The sequence below is a fragment of the Falco naumanni genome, chromosome Z (genome assembly GCF_017639655.2).
Source record: "Falco naumanni isolate bFalNau1 chromosome Z, bFalNau1.pat, whole genome shotgun sequence".
Lineage (NCBI taxonomy): Eukaryota > Metazoa > Chordata > Aves > Falconiformes > Falconidae > Falco > Falco naumanni.
The window spans coordinates 23,949,164-23,967,717 of NC_054080.1; the positions used below are offsets into that span (position 1 = coordinate 23,949,164).

General features: G+C 37.5%; 1 protein-coding gene across 1 annotated transcript in view; it reads right to left on the reverse strand.

Annotated features, from left to right (window-relative positions):
• Positions 1-3,365: 3,365 nt before the first annotated feature.
• The window catches only part of YTHDC2 (YTH domain containing 2), a 39,625-nt gene continuing 24,436 nt past the window's right edge, over positions 3,366-18,554 (reverse strand). Inside the window, exons 17-30 of the mRNA XM_040579547.1 lie at positions 17,659-17,741; positions 16,514-16,619; positions 16,255-16,374; positions 15,625-15,897; positions 14,986-15,112; positions 14,266-14,471; positions 13,516-13,711; positions 12,272-12,378; positions 10,430-10,722; positions 9,817-9,991; positions 8,466-8,669; positions 6,455-6,637; positions 5,134-5,237; positions 3,366-4,974 (exon numbers count right to left, since the gene is read on the reverse strand). Coding sequence (XP_040435481.1) covers positions 5,157-5,237; positions 6,455-6,637; positions 8,466-8,669; positions 9,817-9,991; positions 10,430-10,722; positions 12,272-12,378; positions 13,516-13,711; positions 14,266-14,471; positions 14,986-15,112; positions 15,625-15,897; positions 16,255-16,374; positions 16,514-16,619; positions 17,659-17,741 — 2,154 coding nt within the window. The 3' untranslated portion in view covers positions 3,366-4,974; positions 5,134-5,156. The remainder of the gene's footprint in view (positions 4,975-5,133; positions 5,238-6,454; positions 6,638-8,465; positions 8,670-9,816; positions 9,992-10,429; positions 10,723-12,271; positions 12,379-13,515; positions 13,712-14,265; positions 14,472-14,985; positions 15,113-15,624; positions 15,898-16,254; positions 16,375-16,513; positions 16,620-17,658; positions 17,742-18,554) is intronic.

Sequence of the window (18,554 nt, forward strand, 5' to 3'; positions counted from 1 at the left end):
TTCATGATGCTTTAGTTTTCACTTCAGGTGTAGTCACGTTCAGTTACTACCAGGCAGGCTGGGTGTCTAAGAATCCCAGTACGGAGCCTCAGTGCTGGAGCTCTCCCACAGACTGATGATATTGCTGGTATCATCGCATGCACGGCTGCCAAGACAACGCTCTCTTTGGTGACCAGGGTGATACAAAGAACGGAGTGAAAAAACTGAACGTCAATACAGAGGGTCAGGAAACCGGAACGTGCTCGCTGGCTCAAAAGACTGCTTTTCAAAACATTCAAAGTGGTGGTTTTACAGACCTAACATGAAACCAGAGCAGAGGATTCTGCAGATAGAAGCATCAGAAAATTCACCACTGCACAGTGAAGTAACTGGACAGACATTTTACATGGATTTAACTAAATTAATGCCTGGCCATAAAAATACCATTATTTCCACAGATGAAACCTAGCAAAATTTGTATGGATTGCAATGCAGAAAATAAAAGTAGTTTACCTAAGAAAATGAGGTCACTTTCCTCTGACTTTCAAGAGTGGAATATTTTATTGTAGACATTCAGACAGACTCACTCAAAAATAATTTATACTGACTTATTGAAAGTTACAAGTCAGAAATGTGTATTACTATGGTATTACCAAGAAACAGTTGTTCATTTCAAATGAAAAAGGGAATGACAGCACACTGAAAAAGGGATGACAGCACATATATTTTTATTTAGAAAGAAAATATTTCTGCAAATGATTTTGCAGAACAAAACAAGATTACTATGCATCACATTTTCAGTGTTCATTCAAAATAACCTCTTCTAGTAATGTAGTTAATTATGACAATGCTTAAATCTACTATAGATACAAACTACATGATATGATGCTCCTTGCAGACTGTGGCATAGACAAGCTGCACTATTGCTGTTTGCGGAAAAAGCCTTCAGTTTTACAGACTATCTGTTATTGTTGCTGAATGACAGAAGTTCAAAGGGTGGAAAGAAGCAAATACTGGTTGACTGTCTTGTAAAGGTGGCCTCAGAAGTCACTAGGAAGCACTTATACACTGTGGCACTCAGTGCACAATTAAAGAGATCAGAGATAAGATTCTTTTTTTGAAGAATAATCATATAAAACCCAGCACCGTTATGTCCTTACAGATGAACTTTCAATGCTTCAGCAGCTTCAAGAGAAGTCCCCTAGATCTGTGCACTAGACACTACTTATCTCTGATACTGACTTTTCTGAATTCAGTGATCGGAATGCATGTCCATGAAGTTATATGCAAAAGGAGAAAAAGCAGAAGATACGAACAAAAGAAGAAGACAGAGCACAACTGAACAACAAATTTTCAGCTTATTAGAACTTAAAAAATCTAAAACAACTAAAAATATCACATTAACTAACTGTCCACATGGGCCACACGGATTTATCCTAGTTTTGTCAGTACTAAAATCATTAAAACAAAGACATGCGCAACAAGCAAAACCATGTGAACCTTGTTTTAAAATACTTGCTAAAGTATTTACTAAAATGAAACCAATTGTATGAAATCTGGTCACCATGAAAACTGACAAATCATGGAAGAGGAAAGTAGTTTCAAGTGTACTTAAAAGCATCTCAATGCATAATTAGCTCCTGCGCACACCTCTTCTTTTGCATGTGCTTAGGGGCTTTTTAAACTACCTGGACACAAAGTATGGATGGGCACAGCAGAAAATACCTTCTGTAAGAGCTGGGCCCACGTGGATCTGGGTGATGTGCCTGTAAGGCCCGTGCCTATTGACTTTAAATGGGCTCTGAGCGAACCAGGACCGTTTTTGGTTAGTGGCCACCAGTGGGCCACATGTCACAATGTCCACATAGGTCTTCCTCTGCCACAGGGGCTACTTCTAGAGCACGATTGATAAACAGCCTAGTGATGCCCAATTCCAAATCTGTGGGACTGGCCCAGGGAATAGCCAGGGGACCTCAAGTCATCTCAGGTACTTCACAATATATGCTAGTGCTGCTTGGAAGACAGCGACTACGTTTTCTCCCAAGCAGGGTCCCACACCTGGTGCGCAGTAAGTCAGTTTTACACACTGAGCCAAGATAGGGATTTTGTGTCTGCACAGAGACGGGCGGTAGGCGGCGATTCCACGAAACTAGCACACCACACTGAAGAACTACAGTGTATTCATCTTGTTACGTGATTAGCAAAACCCACCTAAGCCCATGCTGACTGGTTACTTATATTCAAATCACCCTCCCTTGCCATGCAGATTAGCACACATGCTCCTTGCAGGTGTCAAGACGGTGACAGTTCCTGCTCTAAAATTGAGTTGGTGGTTGCAATCTCCCCCTGCGACCTTTACCTTTCTCCTGGTTACTGCAGTTTTGCTGACTTCATGTTTCTTTGGCAATCATCTAGCCTCTGGGGCCTTCTGGAGCAGGATGTTCCCCTCTTACCAGTCTTTTAGTTCCTTTTCAAGGGCAGGCATAGCCGTTACTGTGGCATGCATTGTTTATACAAAGTAGCCTGCTAGCACAACAAAGCTGTCGATCACTACAACCTAGGTATTAACCCAAAGACACGGCTACATCTACACTTCCTGCTGGAACCTGTAGTTGGACCCCAGACCCCAAAGTGAGCCTCCAGGCTTTCTAGTCCAAAACTCAGATAGTCACATAACGTATTTGCAAGCCAAGTTAAATAATCCCCAGACTTCTGATAGCATGTGCTTAGTTTGGCTAGGTCTGTGCTCATGAAAGAGCATGTGGAGGCACTTGTCATACCTCCAGTAGCATCATACTCTGTTTTAACAACAGGTCGGATTACTGAGTCTTCAGGGAGGCAGGAATTGGGCACAACATTGTCTGAATCTGAATCAGTTCAAGTATGCTCCCTGTCTTCTGGGTCTCTATACATTCCTTCTTCCGCAGCTTCTAGATGATGGTCAAGTTTTTCAATGCTACAGGGGGACCGTGCGTTGCTGTCGTTTCTCCACACTAGCCTGATGGCTTCTAACACAGGCAGGAGCTAGCATTCTCCTCTATTGCAGCCCCAGTGTCCTGCTGGGTGTGGGCTGGTTCTTTTTGCAGGTAGTCAACTTGGGCTCGGGCTGCTTCCAAACACTGCTCAGTATCTCTAAGCAAAGAGCGAAGAGATGTAAGCAGGGTAAATCTCTCTTCATGTTTCTGTCTTTCTGACTTTCTGCAGTCAAAGCAGAATCTGACATCCATGTGCAGGGGCAAGATCCCAAAATAATCAACTAAGGCAGCCACTGCAGGTCAGAGATGGTGCAGTGTACCATATCCCACTTCTGACAACAGTGTAAGGACTTAAGGCAGCTCTGCCATGTTACAGGTTCATGAGATGGTAACAGACTCCAGACCAACAACTTCAGGGATAAAAAACAGTTTAAGTAACAGTACAGGAAAATATATATATCAGCAGTACAATTATCTAATACAACTATCTAGTTCATAACAAAAGCAAGTCAAGTAATTCACCAAGACTGGGTGAGACCTAACATTCAGGCATGTGAAGACCTACATGACCATGGCTGTCAGGCAGGCAGCAGGGCCGGCTCTTCTCCAGACAAGTGACCCAGACCAGACAATGACCTTGGGGAATGTGAATTCCTTGGCTGGACTGCTCTTTTTATCAGCAAGCTGCAGAAGCACTGTGTGGGCTTGTTCACCAAACATTACACCCCACCACTGCTCCCGCTCTGTGCCACCTCTGCCCTCAGTGTGCGTGGGGCCCAGGAGCCCTGCACGAGGCAATACCACACCCCACTCCTTTGTGGCCACAGGCCCGGGAGTATCACATAAGGCAATATGAGCCTCACAGCCCTGTGGTATGCACTGTGTCCAGAAATACCTTATTAGTCAATACTAGTCTTACAAGGACCCATTTAGTCTTGCAAAGGCAAAACTGACTGTTTGTGCATGGAAGTCGCTACACAGAATGCAAGAAGGAATGCACAGGGCACTCTGAACTGTGTGAATATTCTTAGCAGACATGAAAAATCTAAGTACAGGCTCAGAAGCAGAAAACCCTCTGTTTAATCAAAGAATGACCAAAACCATAGTGCTTACAGTGAGCTGACTGAATCTATACCAGCCTCATAGTACAGTATGCTGACAACTAAGGAAAAGTCCAATAAAACAACAGTAGCACAGAAGAAGAAATTGAAAGAGGTACAGAAAGCAAGCATGAAGACTACACTGAAGATGAAATTCATACTGGCAATTTTTCCTTTTTTTCTTGAAAGAAATAAAACCAAATTAATGAGCTATTAAAAGTACCATTTGGCAGCAGGCCTCTGAAAGACTGTTACAGCTTGACAAAGTGTGTACCTTCTAAAGGTGAAAACTGAAACTGGAAACGCTGCTGGACCAACCCATTCTCAAAATTCTCATGCTCCTTTCACTTACCTATTTAAATTAAAACTTAACATTCTCCAGCTGCCCAGTTGTTTGTATGAACATGTCCTCCTCTCTCGCACCATGCATACAGAAGTTCAACATGGATACTTATGGAACCTTCCAATATCTTTGGAGACATCTATTCTCAATTTATTTATTTTACACAAACTGCAAGAATGATTAATTAATCTTACACTGGTTTCACTCATACATTTTACAGTGTTGAGAAAGCTTTCAGTGTAAACTGTATATTTAAACTGTCTGCTGTGCTATTTTAAACCCAAAACTAAATTATGTGGTCCGTTGTTTCAGTTTGGAACTTGACTGTGTTTTCAAATATCAACTGCAACTACCGTAAAAAAATAATTCAGTCAAAAAAAAGCTAGTGAACAACATTATGATATTTGTTAAGACAAGGGAATACTGAAACTAACATATCCCCCCTTATTTTTCCACTGCTAGCTGCACAGCATGACTAACAACTGCAGGAGCTTGTTGCGCCGCCTTCTTCTTCATCTTTGTATTGTAGGCATGCTGCTGGTTCTAGTGGTTATAGCCGGTATTTCAACAACCACAGCTAAAAAAAAAGAAAAAATCAAAAGGAAGAGAGCATTTAGCATTAAGTGTACCTGTTCTTCCACAAACTACAAAGGAAAAACAGTACTGTAATGATACATTGTATATAGATAATTTTTCCTTTATCATGAAAACAGCAAGTAATGCATGAAATAACTACCTCTACCACATTACTGGACATGCTCAATCAGTTGAGCTTTTTCCTGCCAAAGGAGTATGGTCCCAAAGCTGTAGCAACTGCTCTCCAACTTGTGGCTCCAGCTCCTAGAAATAAGCAGGAAATAAAAGAAGTTATTTGCACTGCTACTATACCGTATGCTACAGAACATACAGAAACTGTGTATAACAGAAGTGTCAGATGAAGTTACTGGTGGTTGCTTTCAGTCTTTCCAAAAGAGCTCATTCCTTTTGCTGTTGACACATACAGTAACACTTCAGAAGGTTTTTTTACTAGGGCTCAAGAGGAGATAAAAGCTTTTATAAGCAACCCTGGTCTACAGGTTGTTTGTTGGGTTTTTTTCATTTACAGTAAGATGTCAGTACTTAAGAGTTCCCAGTGAACACACCATCACCATATATAAGAACACATGCACCATGTACTTTGTACCTTCCACAGGTTACTTATTAACAAAAGATCATTATTCTCCACATCTTTTAAGTTTAATTTCATCAAGCGTGGTGGAGAATGTGGAACGGCGGGTCACAAGTAATACAGTGGCTCTTTGTGGAATCACGGATATTAATGTTTATAAATCAGTTGGTTTTCAGATCATTAAGACTGTTTAGGTCTTAAGATCCACTTATAACAGAAGCACTGTTAGCTCCGTCATGTGCTACTTTCCTTTCCCTGTTCTTATACTATGTTCCTTTCCTCACTGTTAAAACTGGAGAGGTTTGGGGAAAGTAGTGAGAAGGTGATATGAAGTTTAGTTCTAGAATCTTGTTATCAAGGCAATATTTTGGGAGGGGACTGGGGAGAACACAGAAACTGCCACAGAAAACTCTTGTGCCAATTCTCTTTCATTAAATTATCAATAAAAGCTATATTTAGCTTTAATGGATTTGAGAACTGTCCTAAAGCTTTATGTCAAATCTCAAGATTCTCTTCATACTTTACAGGAAACTCAAAGCTATAATTATGAACAGTTACTTGGGTGTGACAGACTATCTCAGGGAACAAATAGGAACCAAACAGGGTTCAAATCTCCAGAACCAAAATTATAAATTCCAAAAAGCTTTTATTTTTGGAAGCATGCAGCTTTAATATGTTTTTTTAAATGATTCTTAAGAAAGAAACCACTCTCTCAAAGTTTCCATTACTTCAACAGTAATGCATTACAGAATGTACAATGCATCAATGAACTGTGATTCAGAGTAACAGATACATGAGGGCAGTTGAGATAAATATCAAGACTAAAAAAGCTAACAAACAATATACAGTTCTACCAAGTAAAGAAGACTTTAGCAGATAATAACATTACCTGGCCATCCCTGCTTACTTGTACTTTCTTATTGTCATTCCAAGGGTTGAGCAAATGGTGTGCAAACTGAAAAGCAATGCTTTCTTTTCGGATCCACTCCACCTTAAATACACCTCCAAAACCAGCAGATCCCCAGTCTTGACTTTTCTCACACCCTATCTCTGAAGCCATTCTAGCAAAACCCTGGAACAAAAATCACGATATGAAAGGAAAGACGTAATTAGAGTGTATCTGCTTATGCTGGAATTAAATAAATCACTGGACTTCATAGGAAACTTTCATATTAGTTTCAAAGTGATCCCCACATACTCCCCTATAAAGCTGGATCTTTTAAAATGTTTATATCTAGAAAGTTAAAACAAATGTAATCTGGTTTTCCACTTCAAATATGTCTTCTAGTGTTTGACCACAGAGAACGTCTCTCAATCTGTCCAATTACCATTAATGTCTTTTTAAGCTTTATAACAGAGGTTGAAAAGTTGTGGTAAAAACATTTGAGGTGTAAGGCCTCAAGATGAATGTTCTACTACATAATAATCCATTAGCTACTCCTTGTTAGTTGTCAGTATTTTTTGCAGAAATCCAATCCCTCCTTCCCATGTCCCTGTATGTTAACAAATTTTCACATAGAATTAAAAGAGTATAGCTGTTCTTCAAAGAAATAAGTCAAAGTTGTTTTTATTTCCTTCTTCAAAGCCACAGGAAGGAGTTTGCAAAAGTATTCAGAAAGAAAATGAAGAAACGCCAAATCTAAGATTGCTTCTAACTTAAAGGACACCCCTACTTGCCCACACTACCAAACAAAACAAAACAACGAACAACAAACCAACCACACACCCAAATTTATGCCAGCTATGACTCAGGAGTCCAAGAGAAGCAGCGCACTATGAAAGTTACCAGCACACACTACTGTTGTAAGACATGCAGTCCTAGATAGCTCAGCCCAGACTGAAATGGAGATTACTAAAAGGAACAGAAAAGAAATAGAAGTGGAAAGTAAAGAGACACTTGGTACAAGAGGATATTAATAGGAATGTTAATCTCACACTTCCATGAACGTCCAGTGCATTGTGAAAACTGGAAGGGGAAGGCAACCACAACCACCTACACTCCTGACTTCAGCACTTCTTCCCCTCCCAGCTTCCTCATCTAAGATCGCCAATACAACAGCCCATTTTCAGTATAAACTGGCATGCTGAAAGTTACTTTCCAACACTACATTTGCATTTGTCAAATCATTGCATGTATATCTCACCTTCATATATCTCCTTCAGTGGTATCACCAAGACAGCTGTATTTTGGCTAGTTCATTAGATTTCAAGTTTAGGTGACTTTTCTTAATAGTTCATATATAAAAAAGTAAGGTGAACATTCATTACCTGGAACAACTGAGTCTAGCCTGCTCTACAACACAGCTAACCTGCAACTTCGCACTACCAGGTCAAGTCTTTAACTTCAAATTGGCTACACATTTGTCAACACGTTGACAAACACCGTGTGAAACTTGAAGTTCAGGCAGAGCTCCAGAAGAATCATAGCCATGACCTTCCAGCTTCCTAAGTTTTAGAAACTACATCTCAGTCAAAACAGATTTTATTAAAATTTGTAATAAAGACAACTGTGGGGTTCCTGGCTTTAGAAAGCTGCGACTTGATGGTAACTGTTAGTTCAATTACAATATTTATTTTGGCATGCAGAGAAAAGAGTAGCAACGTTCTGCTTTGTTTGGATTTGTTTGTTTGTTTTGTTGTTGTTCTAAAGGATTAATGAAGGGGAAAAACATTATTCTGACTCAAGACGTTTGGAGGCAATTCAGCCTTGGCCTTTGAGTGACAAATTCAGTTAGCTAAAAGGGCATATTTCAGAGAATGAAGTACTCTTTCCTCAGCAACCAGAGACACTTGCTTACTACTTTACTTATTAGAAGATCAGAAGTCATAAGCAAAAATATTCATACTACACATAGTCCTAAATCATCAGCCAAAGCTAATATTTAGTATTAAGTGCTCACCTGAAAGTGTCCAGACCCTTGAACAGAAAATATTAAGTAAACCATGCTGCTCTCCCCAAAGGCTCTATTTAGTTTATGTTCATTATTTGGCATAGTAGACCATATACCCTTCTGTTGAGAAATATCAATATTTTGCAAGTTGCTACTTTTCATGATAAAGTACCGAACTGACATATTTGGTCTTGGTGAAGGAGGTTTGGAACCCTGGAAAAATTAAATTAAATTAAGCTACAATAAAATAAACCATACTTTAGTTCTGAAGTTTTAGAAATCCCTTGTTAAGACAGAAATCCCTTGACTGTGCCTCCCACCCTCCTCCCCCAGACTCCACAAGAAACACAGAATCTATCAGCCAGTACTGCCTGAACTGGTCTTAAAAATTACTTCACATCTATTATATTTAAGCACTTTCCAGAATAATAATTAATTCACAAGGGGCAGCAAACAAGTGTAGCAGAACAGACCTAAACAGTCTAGTGATTAATTACAATTCTTTGAAGTCTGACACACCTTCAAATGACACAAAATAAATCATTAGAACTATTATATATATTAATATATAATAATAACAACAACAGCAGCAATAATAATAATAATAATAATAATAATAATAATAATAATAATAATAATAATAAATATAATATACATCAGACTGTAGCCTGAAGCATACTACCCACATTTCCACCTTCAGGAAACAAGTTTTCTTCCTTTTACATTGGCTGAATTTAAAAACTGAAAGACTAAGAGGAATTACTAAATCCTCCAACACGTCTGTGGCTACAGGAACAATGGGGTTTCCTCTCAATGATCTGTTTAAAAGTACTGCAGTTTACTGTTTCAAGTACACAGGAAAAACTATGCCAATAACCTCATTAAAAATGCATGCTTTGTTAAAATAACTGTTGTAAAGAAAGCAAGCAGTCATAAGGCAGATAGCACAAAACTTACAAAGAATCACTACCAATGTATGCCATTTACAGAAGCAGAGGAAGGCAGACTTCAAAGAATTCAGAAGTACATGTACTGTACACTGTTTTAGAAAAAGAAATTAAATCCCCTTCAGTGGTCATTATATCAATTTAATCTGATTTTTTTCAACTTTGGATATCTTTAGCTCAGCAGTCTGCAAAGAATAGTATTTTTACTGTATTACTAGTGTAACAAGGATATTTAGTCTAGCTTTTAAGTTCCAGAAAGAAAAAGTATTATGCAGCTGTTAAAAATGAAATTCTAAGTTAGCTTCCTAATGTATCAGTATAATACCTGATAGCTGCTGAAAGGTATCAGCAAATTTATTTCTGAAATTCTATTAATTTTGAAGAATGGGGTAACTTGTTCAGGAGGACTCTACCTTTACAGATATTGGAGAAGGACTAGCAGAGGGGCTAGGATAGCTACTGCTATCTGTAGACTTTGCTGATGATTGATCTGATCTGTCATCTGAAGTTCGTTTGGAGCACAAAGAGGTTTTTCCTTTGTACTTCTTTAGCTGGTGAGGTGCAGGAGGCATAGATTTCATTAAAACTCTAAAAAGTAAAGGTAGATACAGGACACACCAGGATTTTCGTAAGTGGTCATAGAATAATTTGTATCTACATATCAGCCTATAGCATGACTATTTATATTACACTGATTCCAAAACATATTCAATATTAACATATTCAAAATTAAAAAGGTACCGATTATGCATTGGTTTTGAATGCTGCGGTTAAACCTTTTCTGCTACTTCTTCCCAGAGGTGACAATTCATGGACAGTATTCCTGACTGCTCTCTCAAACAACAGGCACACATATAAAATACTTCTCAATGAAATCAGAACTATAACACAGCACAGGATGGTATCAATTCCTTCAACTGTATTTCTGTTGTTTCTTCCTTGTTATTACTAGCAGAAATCCAAGCAATGCTTTTTATAGCTAAGTAAGTTACAACCTACAGTCTCTAGAAGATCTCAAAAGCTTACTTTTCAGGGTTAGAGGAGTCATCAGAGAATTCGGTTTCTGCTGAGCTTTTTCTACTGTTGGTTGACCCCCTCGTAGATGCTAAAGGAAGTTCTTCAGAAGTCATAGGCCTTGGTCTCTGACCAATACCGGAAGGCTGCTGCAAACCTGCAGACTGTTCTTCAGTACTTAAAACAGCTATAATTGCTCTTACAGTTGTTTCATCAACTTGAGACCATGGTTTAGAAGGAGCTCGCATACGACGCAGAAATAAGTTATGCCACTTCTGTCTGAGTTGGAACAGCAAACAAGCAGCCTGTAACAAATTTCAATTCTGTTAAAGACTAACAAAAATTAGATCAGACAGGTAAGGGTACTCTACATCTTTCCTATCAGGCAGCCTTTGGCATTCTAAAATGAACATGGTCCAAACTGAAAGGCAAGATTAAAGTGCTGGGGAAAGGAAGAAAATCCCACATTTAAACTAAAGCTGTTAAGTTAATCTTTTCTTCCCTCAGGTGCAAGATCACTTTCAGAATGTTTTATTTCATTTAGCTTTGCACCGAACTTAAAATCAGATTGTAAACCCACAAAAAACTTTTTATTTTTCACTTTAAAATGTTACCTTTAAAAGAGAAAACAAAAATATTTTAATGCTCTATGCCATTCCTGTCAATTCATGTGCCCTCATCTCAATCAATACTGTCTGTATTCATGCACTCTTAATTCACACCAGAGGGAAAAGAGCTGTAAGTAACCTATTTTCCTTACACAGACTTCTGCTCAATGAGATGACTGAATTTATAAGACTATAGTTAATCCCCATGTTATCAGAAATGCTTCCATTTCTAAAATAATCATACTTTTGAACAGCTCTAGAAGAGACAGTATTATTATTAGATCTGGTAAGTCCAAGTGTTCCCTAATTCATAAAGTACACTACCTCTTACCACAGCCAGAGCTTCTCAATGACCTGAATACTTCTGCCTTCAAAAAGTGGGGTTTTTTTGTTCTCTAAAATCTGCTAGAACTTTCTTTCAACAACTCCAAGTGTTGCATTTTGATCCAAATTTAGTCACCCTCTCATAGAAGGAAATACACAATATGCCATTGTGACTGTTCAGTCAATTGCTGCTCAGGTTTTGGTTAACTCAGTCCATGCTAAGGCTCAATGTGTACTGGGAGGAGTGCCAGTAGGTCAAAGCAAGAGCACCACATAGGCAGGACACGTGGCCAGAAAGAGGGGCCATTATGCAGCCAGTATCACATGCAGATTGCTGCCTCCTGCAGCCATTATCTTTTGCCTGGTCGTTTTGTCAGAATCTGTTAACTTACAGAAATGGACAAAACCTCCAAGCGGCGAGGTACAAAACACCAGCTTACCTAAAAAGCTTTTGAAGCGGATCCAACAGCAGCTGGGCTGCTGAGGCCTTCCTGCTTCCCAGTGTGACACAGGGGAGACCCGCACCATGATGGAAGAAGAAGGATAAGCACTCTCACCATCAGCTAGGTAACTACTTGGGTTTTTTTTTCTTTTTGCTCATAGGTGTATGAATTGAGAGTTACAGGTTTTAAGTTATGAAAGCTTGCAACTTGAATGGTGAATAAGTGAATTCATGCAATAGACTTAGTCTGGGCAAAAGGGATTGAGCCCCTGGATTTTTGCTGTATTTCTAATCAGCTCATGAAATAAAGATTAAATGACAGAGTACATTGTCCTGTAAATTTGAGAGACCCAATCAGACTGTGACAGCCATTTTTACAGAAAAGTCTTGGTTACCCAAACGTTTCAGAACTCTTCTTAATAAAATATGACATAAACATCCTTCTACAAGAAAGAAACATTGAAGTGATACATTACTTACTTCAGGGTCCAGTTTGAGATGCAGCCATTCATCTAGCTTCAGTAGTGCCAAATCAGCAGTTTTGTCCTCTATCTCACTATCACTGTTATCATTAGATACACTATCCCCTGAATTAAATATAAAAGGTGTATTAACATTTCTGTATTATTTCCACCTACATCCAAAAACTGAACATTACTGTACTACCAGCAATAAAACTATTTTCCTTCTAGATTTTATTTTAAAATGTAAATGTTTGTAAAACCACTATTTTCTGTAAATACACCTCCCTGAAAAGTCTTTGCTTCACTGAGCAAAACTCCAAAATCCAGATCTGCTGAGGGCTCTGCTATGTAAGCACCTGTATTGATGTGATCTGACTCACTCATGTACCTTCATCAATATCAACAAGCCATGTTCAAACTTTTGCCTGGAGCTGTTTGCAAAACTATACATTGCTTTATGCTTTATTTCCTAGTAAACCAGCAGATTTAAAGACATATTAAGAAAGAAATTAATTATAAATACATATGGCTATTTTGTAGGATCCTTTTTTTTTTTCAGGTGCAATTCAATCTGCATAAACACTATTCTAAGGGCAACAGTTTAAGAGCAAGACAGAAAAACTTCAAAAATAACTTGGACTCTTACTTCGATTCCATCTAATAACTCTAGAGAACTGGCAGCAGGACAGAATATTTTTGCTTCTCTTCCTGCAGCACTCCATTTAAATTAAAAAAAAAAATATGGACATTTCTATATATTCCCATTTACTTACAGTAAATATTACAAATAATTGTTATTAAAAGTTATCAGGAGAAAATAATCCTTAAAACACATGTTTCAGCTGGAAATGACTATTTGCCATACTGACAGTTTCTAAATTATTATTCAATTTGAAAAATCTGGTTCAAAGTATCACTTGAGCTAGTCTGTAGAATAAAACATATATACTACACTTTTCAGCATTAATACTGTCATCGGACATTTTGTTTGCATTTTTTATTTCGTAACAAACTGTACTGTAATTTGTGAGACTCCAGAACTGTGCAACTGTAATTTATGGATACGAAATCTAAAAGGATTTGCAGAACTGAGACATTACAGAGCTTATAAACTATTCTTAAATAACCACATGAACTGTAGCTTTGTCATTTTAAGAATTAGGCAATATAATTATTACATATATTCTTGACAAATAAGCCTTCCATATGCCATACTAGTATATACCAATAGAAACATTACAAATCCAAACCCCTTTATACCTCGAAAGGATGAAAGTTCCTGCAAAGCATTACTTGGTAATCTAGCTGGTCCACAGAAGAGTGACACAGTGACAGGTGTTACAACTGAACAGCATCTGACATTTGCTATCCTGTGAGCTCTCGTCATTTCATCATATATAAGCCAGTCTGTAGGGAGTGCCCGAATGGCTGCAGCTTGCCCATTTTCTGGAGGAATCTGCGTAGGAGCAAATAAGACTAGGATATTTTACCCTCTATTTCTAATTAAAATAAATTTTAATGTATTTCCTATTCTATATATGTAGAAATAAATACATTTTTATACACACATAAACTTAGATACCAAATAAAAAAGCAAGAGAGAATTCAACCAGACTCAAAATTATCCTACCATCTTGAAACAAAAATACTTTGCTTTAAAAAAGGATCTAAAAAAAAAAAATCAGTTTCAGAGCAGAACTTCCTCCCGCTATTATAAGCAGGGATAGTTACATCTTTAAAAGAGTTTCCTAACTAGGTTTTTTTTTTTACCATTGTGTCTTATTCCATCTAGAAGGACTAACTGAAGTAAGTTTTGATGAAAAAATATTGGAAAAATAAATAACTCCAGTTCTTTATTATATCAACTGCTAGGAAAAAGAATTTCTAAAAATGTAGTGTTTAATGCACATGCTGCTTTCAAAGTACTGTCTACTACGAAGAGACATTTCTAAACATGTGATAAGAGTACAGCGCTCTTTTTTGTGAACTATAAAGTCAAAGTGATTTTACCTTTTTATACTGAGGTTGACTAAGAACAGAGGTAGGATGAAATCGCACTTTCTTCTCCTTTGGTCCAGTCAAAACCAGGCTTTCTCTGTCTACATGCACTAGATTGGGATACATCCCAGCCACTAAGGCAGCTTTAATTACAGCCCAGTTTTCAGAGTTAGTATTAACATCTCTAATATCGGCTCCTCCTCTGGTTCTAACAAAACCTGAAGAAAGAAGAGGACAAAATACTTGCTTGTATTTAAGATCTATTTTTTTGCTTATCAAAAAGAATTTGGGAGAAAAAAAAAGTGAAATAAAGTACAAATTTCTTTCACTTTTCACCACTGCCAACCTTAAGAGCACAAAGAAGAAACCATTACACTGAAATCCTTCCTGATAAGGGGGTTTATGCTAACATAGAATAGAATTACAACACAAAGACATTTCCTAAGGAAATGATTTATTAGAATGTAAAAAACCAAGGAAACATATCTCACACAGAAAGCCAGTGTAGCACCAGGAACAATCAGGGCGCTTTCAGTTAGATCAGCTGTTCCCCTGCCAACCTTCCTCACTCCAGCATCTGCACCATGCCCAGCATAAATGTGTACCGGTCGATGTCAAATCAAGGCATGAAAATGACACCAGTGAACACTATTCTTGTTACAATTTGTATACACTTATACTAGGTATACACTTGATTCCAAAACTATGTAAAATCTTTTCCAAGCAATCTACCTGAGGCTCTAAGCTGGCCAAGCAACTGTGTTCTCATTCCTATGATGATTTCCATCGTGGCTTCAGACAGAAAGTTCTTTTCACAGAAGGCTTTCTCCCAGCCACCACTGCGCGCCTTCTGCCACGCCTGTAAAGAACATTGGTTTACATTTGCCTATTAATTTGATTAGCTAATATAAAGAAATGCATTTTTTTTAAAAATGGCATTTACATCAACAGAACAAAAGCAGAAACCATTCTGAAAGAAATGTATCAAACTAGATTATTTTTTTCCTGGTTACGTACTAGATTCTCTTTACCCATTCCCTAAATCAGCACAGTGATCATTATGTTATTATAAGATCATTATATTAAGTTATTACAAAGATCATGATTTTAAGTTATCGGTGTAGCAGGATATAAAGTGGCACCTTTATAAAGAACATTCAGAATTTAACCAGGTTTGCAAATATGAATAAAAAATATGACAAAAAGTGTTCCTTCACAGATTTATGAGTCCAATATACAGGAAACCACTAGACAAAAATTATGTCCTTAAAGAAGAAACTTTATCATTATACAACTAACTTGATTGGTCCATCATTTAGTTTGGCATGTGATCTATTGTGATTAGTACTCTTTTTGAAGACGAAATAGTACCTGGAAAGCCCTGAGAAGCGCCATATGGTCACTAAATGTTCCTGCAGCAAAACGTTTTCTACACAGCATGGCTGCACGCTTTTGAGAGGCCAGTGTAGGTAGGACAAAAGGGTCTCGATATGCAAGACTGCAAGCAATAGTAAGAATAGGATCCAGGCACTTCAAAACAACAGCACACAACACCATTTTACCAAGGTGTGGCTCCACTGGTAAATCAGTGAGATGATAACCAAGTTCAGTAAGATCTTCCCAAGGGTCCATGGCATCTATTGTCTATTTAAAAAAAAAAAAAAAAAAAAAAAAAAAAGAGGCAGGAGGGCAGGGAAGTGGACAGAAATAATTTACAATAAAAGCAAGAAGGATGTGAATATTGGACATTAACTACACTTGGTCCTAAACACTCAAAAAGCAAGTTGAACTCTTAACAGTTTGAGACGAGATTTTTAAGCACTTTCTTCCCTTAACACGGAAAAATACATACACACACACAAAATGAGAATAGACAAGACACAAAAAGTCAAAGCATCTTAAGTAAATAAACAGTCTCAGTACAAATAAAACTCCGTATGTTGCCACACCACAAATGTAAAAACAAATACAATTCCCATCTAATTCTATTCCTCTGCTGACCTTAAGCATTTGCACAGCGTTTCTCACAATTAAAGCTGGTGGAGGATCAGGAGCTTTCATAAGAAAGTCAACAATTGGACAATTAACCGGAGCCAGAAGTTTTGTGTGTAAACAAAGCTCCTGCAATTTTAAAAGCAAAAAAAGATTAAGACAGGAGGAAAAAATAAAAAACAAAAACAAAAGCTTTTTTTTGAGTAAATAGTATGGTTTGATGATAATACTTTTTTTTTAAAGTTACAATTTCTAACTGAACATGCACCTGAAGTGGCATTCTTAGAAGTTCTGGAGTCTGATATTCCAACATATTCTGAAATCGAAGCCTGCTGAAGAGACGAAAACAGACTCCAGGTTTACAGCGTCCAGCCCTTGAACACAAAATATGGTAAGTTGTTGAAAATCAGAATACCTTTCTAAAAATAACTAAATAAACAAACCAATACACACACACAAACTTACAACAGAAATACAGAAGCATGTCTAAGAAAAAGATAATTTTGTCATTAAGTGTAGGTCTCATACATAAGGTCAGAGTTTTCCAGTACATGGATTGCTTTTGATAGTACAGAAATTTGTTATTATAATTTTATCCCAATACTGAAAGATCTGGAGAAACAAAAATAAGGCCTGTCTAAAAATAAAGTGATGTGGGGGTTTTGCTAACCTAAGATCAATCCAAATCTCAACTGTCCTTTGCCATAAGGACCATAAGTAATAAACTTTGTTTCTCTTCCTCTTCACATCCCCCAAACAGTTGAAAGCTGCTCTATAAGTAAAAGGCAGAACGAAGACCAAACAGCCTGTGAGTGAGGGGACAGAGACAGCAAATGCTCACACCAACACTCAAACTGGCAGGTTAAAGCCAGTATCATATCACCAAACACAGGCATTTGTGGCTACATAACCTTTTAGCCCTCACCCGGTGTTGGGAATAATATGATAAAGGCCTGCTAAGTCATGAATAATTTGGAGAAGGTGAATAAGTAATCACTGCTCAATGTCTCTTCTATGATAGCTATGAAGGGGCATCAATTAAAAACTAGCAATAGGCAGCCCTTTGCCCACAGATTAAGTTGTGAAACACTTTATCGGACACTGTGGCTGCTGATGCTACATGGGAGAAAGAAGAAGGAGAACAAGTTCATGGGGAGAAAACAACCTAGACCTAATGTAAGCTTTGGGAAAATCCTAAGTGTCACTTTACTACAAGTTGGGAAATGACTCCAAGGAAATACATGCTGACCCTTACTCTTCTGCAAAGAATTAGTATTGGCCACTGTCCAACACGACACTGGACTAGACTAGTAACATTACTCAGTGTGGCTGCTATTACATTGTGTGCTTAATCCTTAACGTACAGGATAGTGGATATTTGCAAAATAAAATTCAGTATGAAGCATTCATTACCTGCCCCTTCTCTGGATAGCACTGGCTTTTGAAATCCACACCATTTTTAGCATTGTAACAGAACTCAGTGCATCAAAAGACTTCTACAAAAGCAAAGCAAGGAACATAAAAAGATTGAATAGGGTACATGAAATAAAAGCTACTGATGATTTAGATCATCAACAGAAGTTCTCTAAAAAAAAAATAACCAAGCAACAGCAGCTTCTGGCACAAAGTTATATTCTAAAGTACTTAGTTTCAAGTGAATTTATGCTACCTTCTTTGCCATATCTTTGTGCTAGTTTTCTTAATTAAAGTTTTCTAGTCAAGAAGTAATTGTAAGTCAATAAAAGTTATGGAGTGTGTTTTGTGGTATCACAAACCAAGCAAAAATATGTTATTATATTTAATAAAGTTTTCCTCTGTCTCACTTGGAAATTATGTCCTCATTTTCCTACATTTGATATAAAATGACAAAAAAATTGTATTATCATGAGAAATTCAGAAATTTATCTCCTATGAAATCTAATTTTGTTTTCCAAGCCATACAGTAGGTCTTAAACTGCCTCATTATGTTATCGCACTTTCCTTGAATAAGTAATTAGGGAACAGGCATTCAACACATCAAAAACAATGCTTAAAAACTTAATAGATTAGACTTGGGATAGATACAATAGTAGGATGAAGGAAACTCCCAGTGCTCTCTCAGGAACATGGTGGTCTAAACTGATGAGCTTGTTTTAAAAATCAACAGAAATAATAACTTCATTTTTAAAAAATAGATATATCAATATATCAGCCTGCAATAACTTTTACAGGGTTTTTAAACAGCTAGCTATTTACAGTATTTGTCATAAAACAAACGGGTGTCAAAACTTCTCAGTGAGTTTTGTTGTTTGTCATGCACTAGCTCTCAG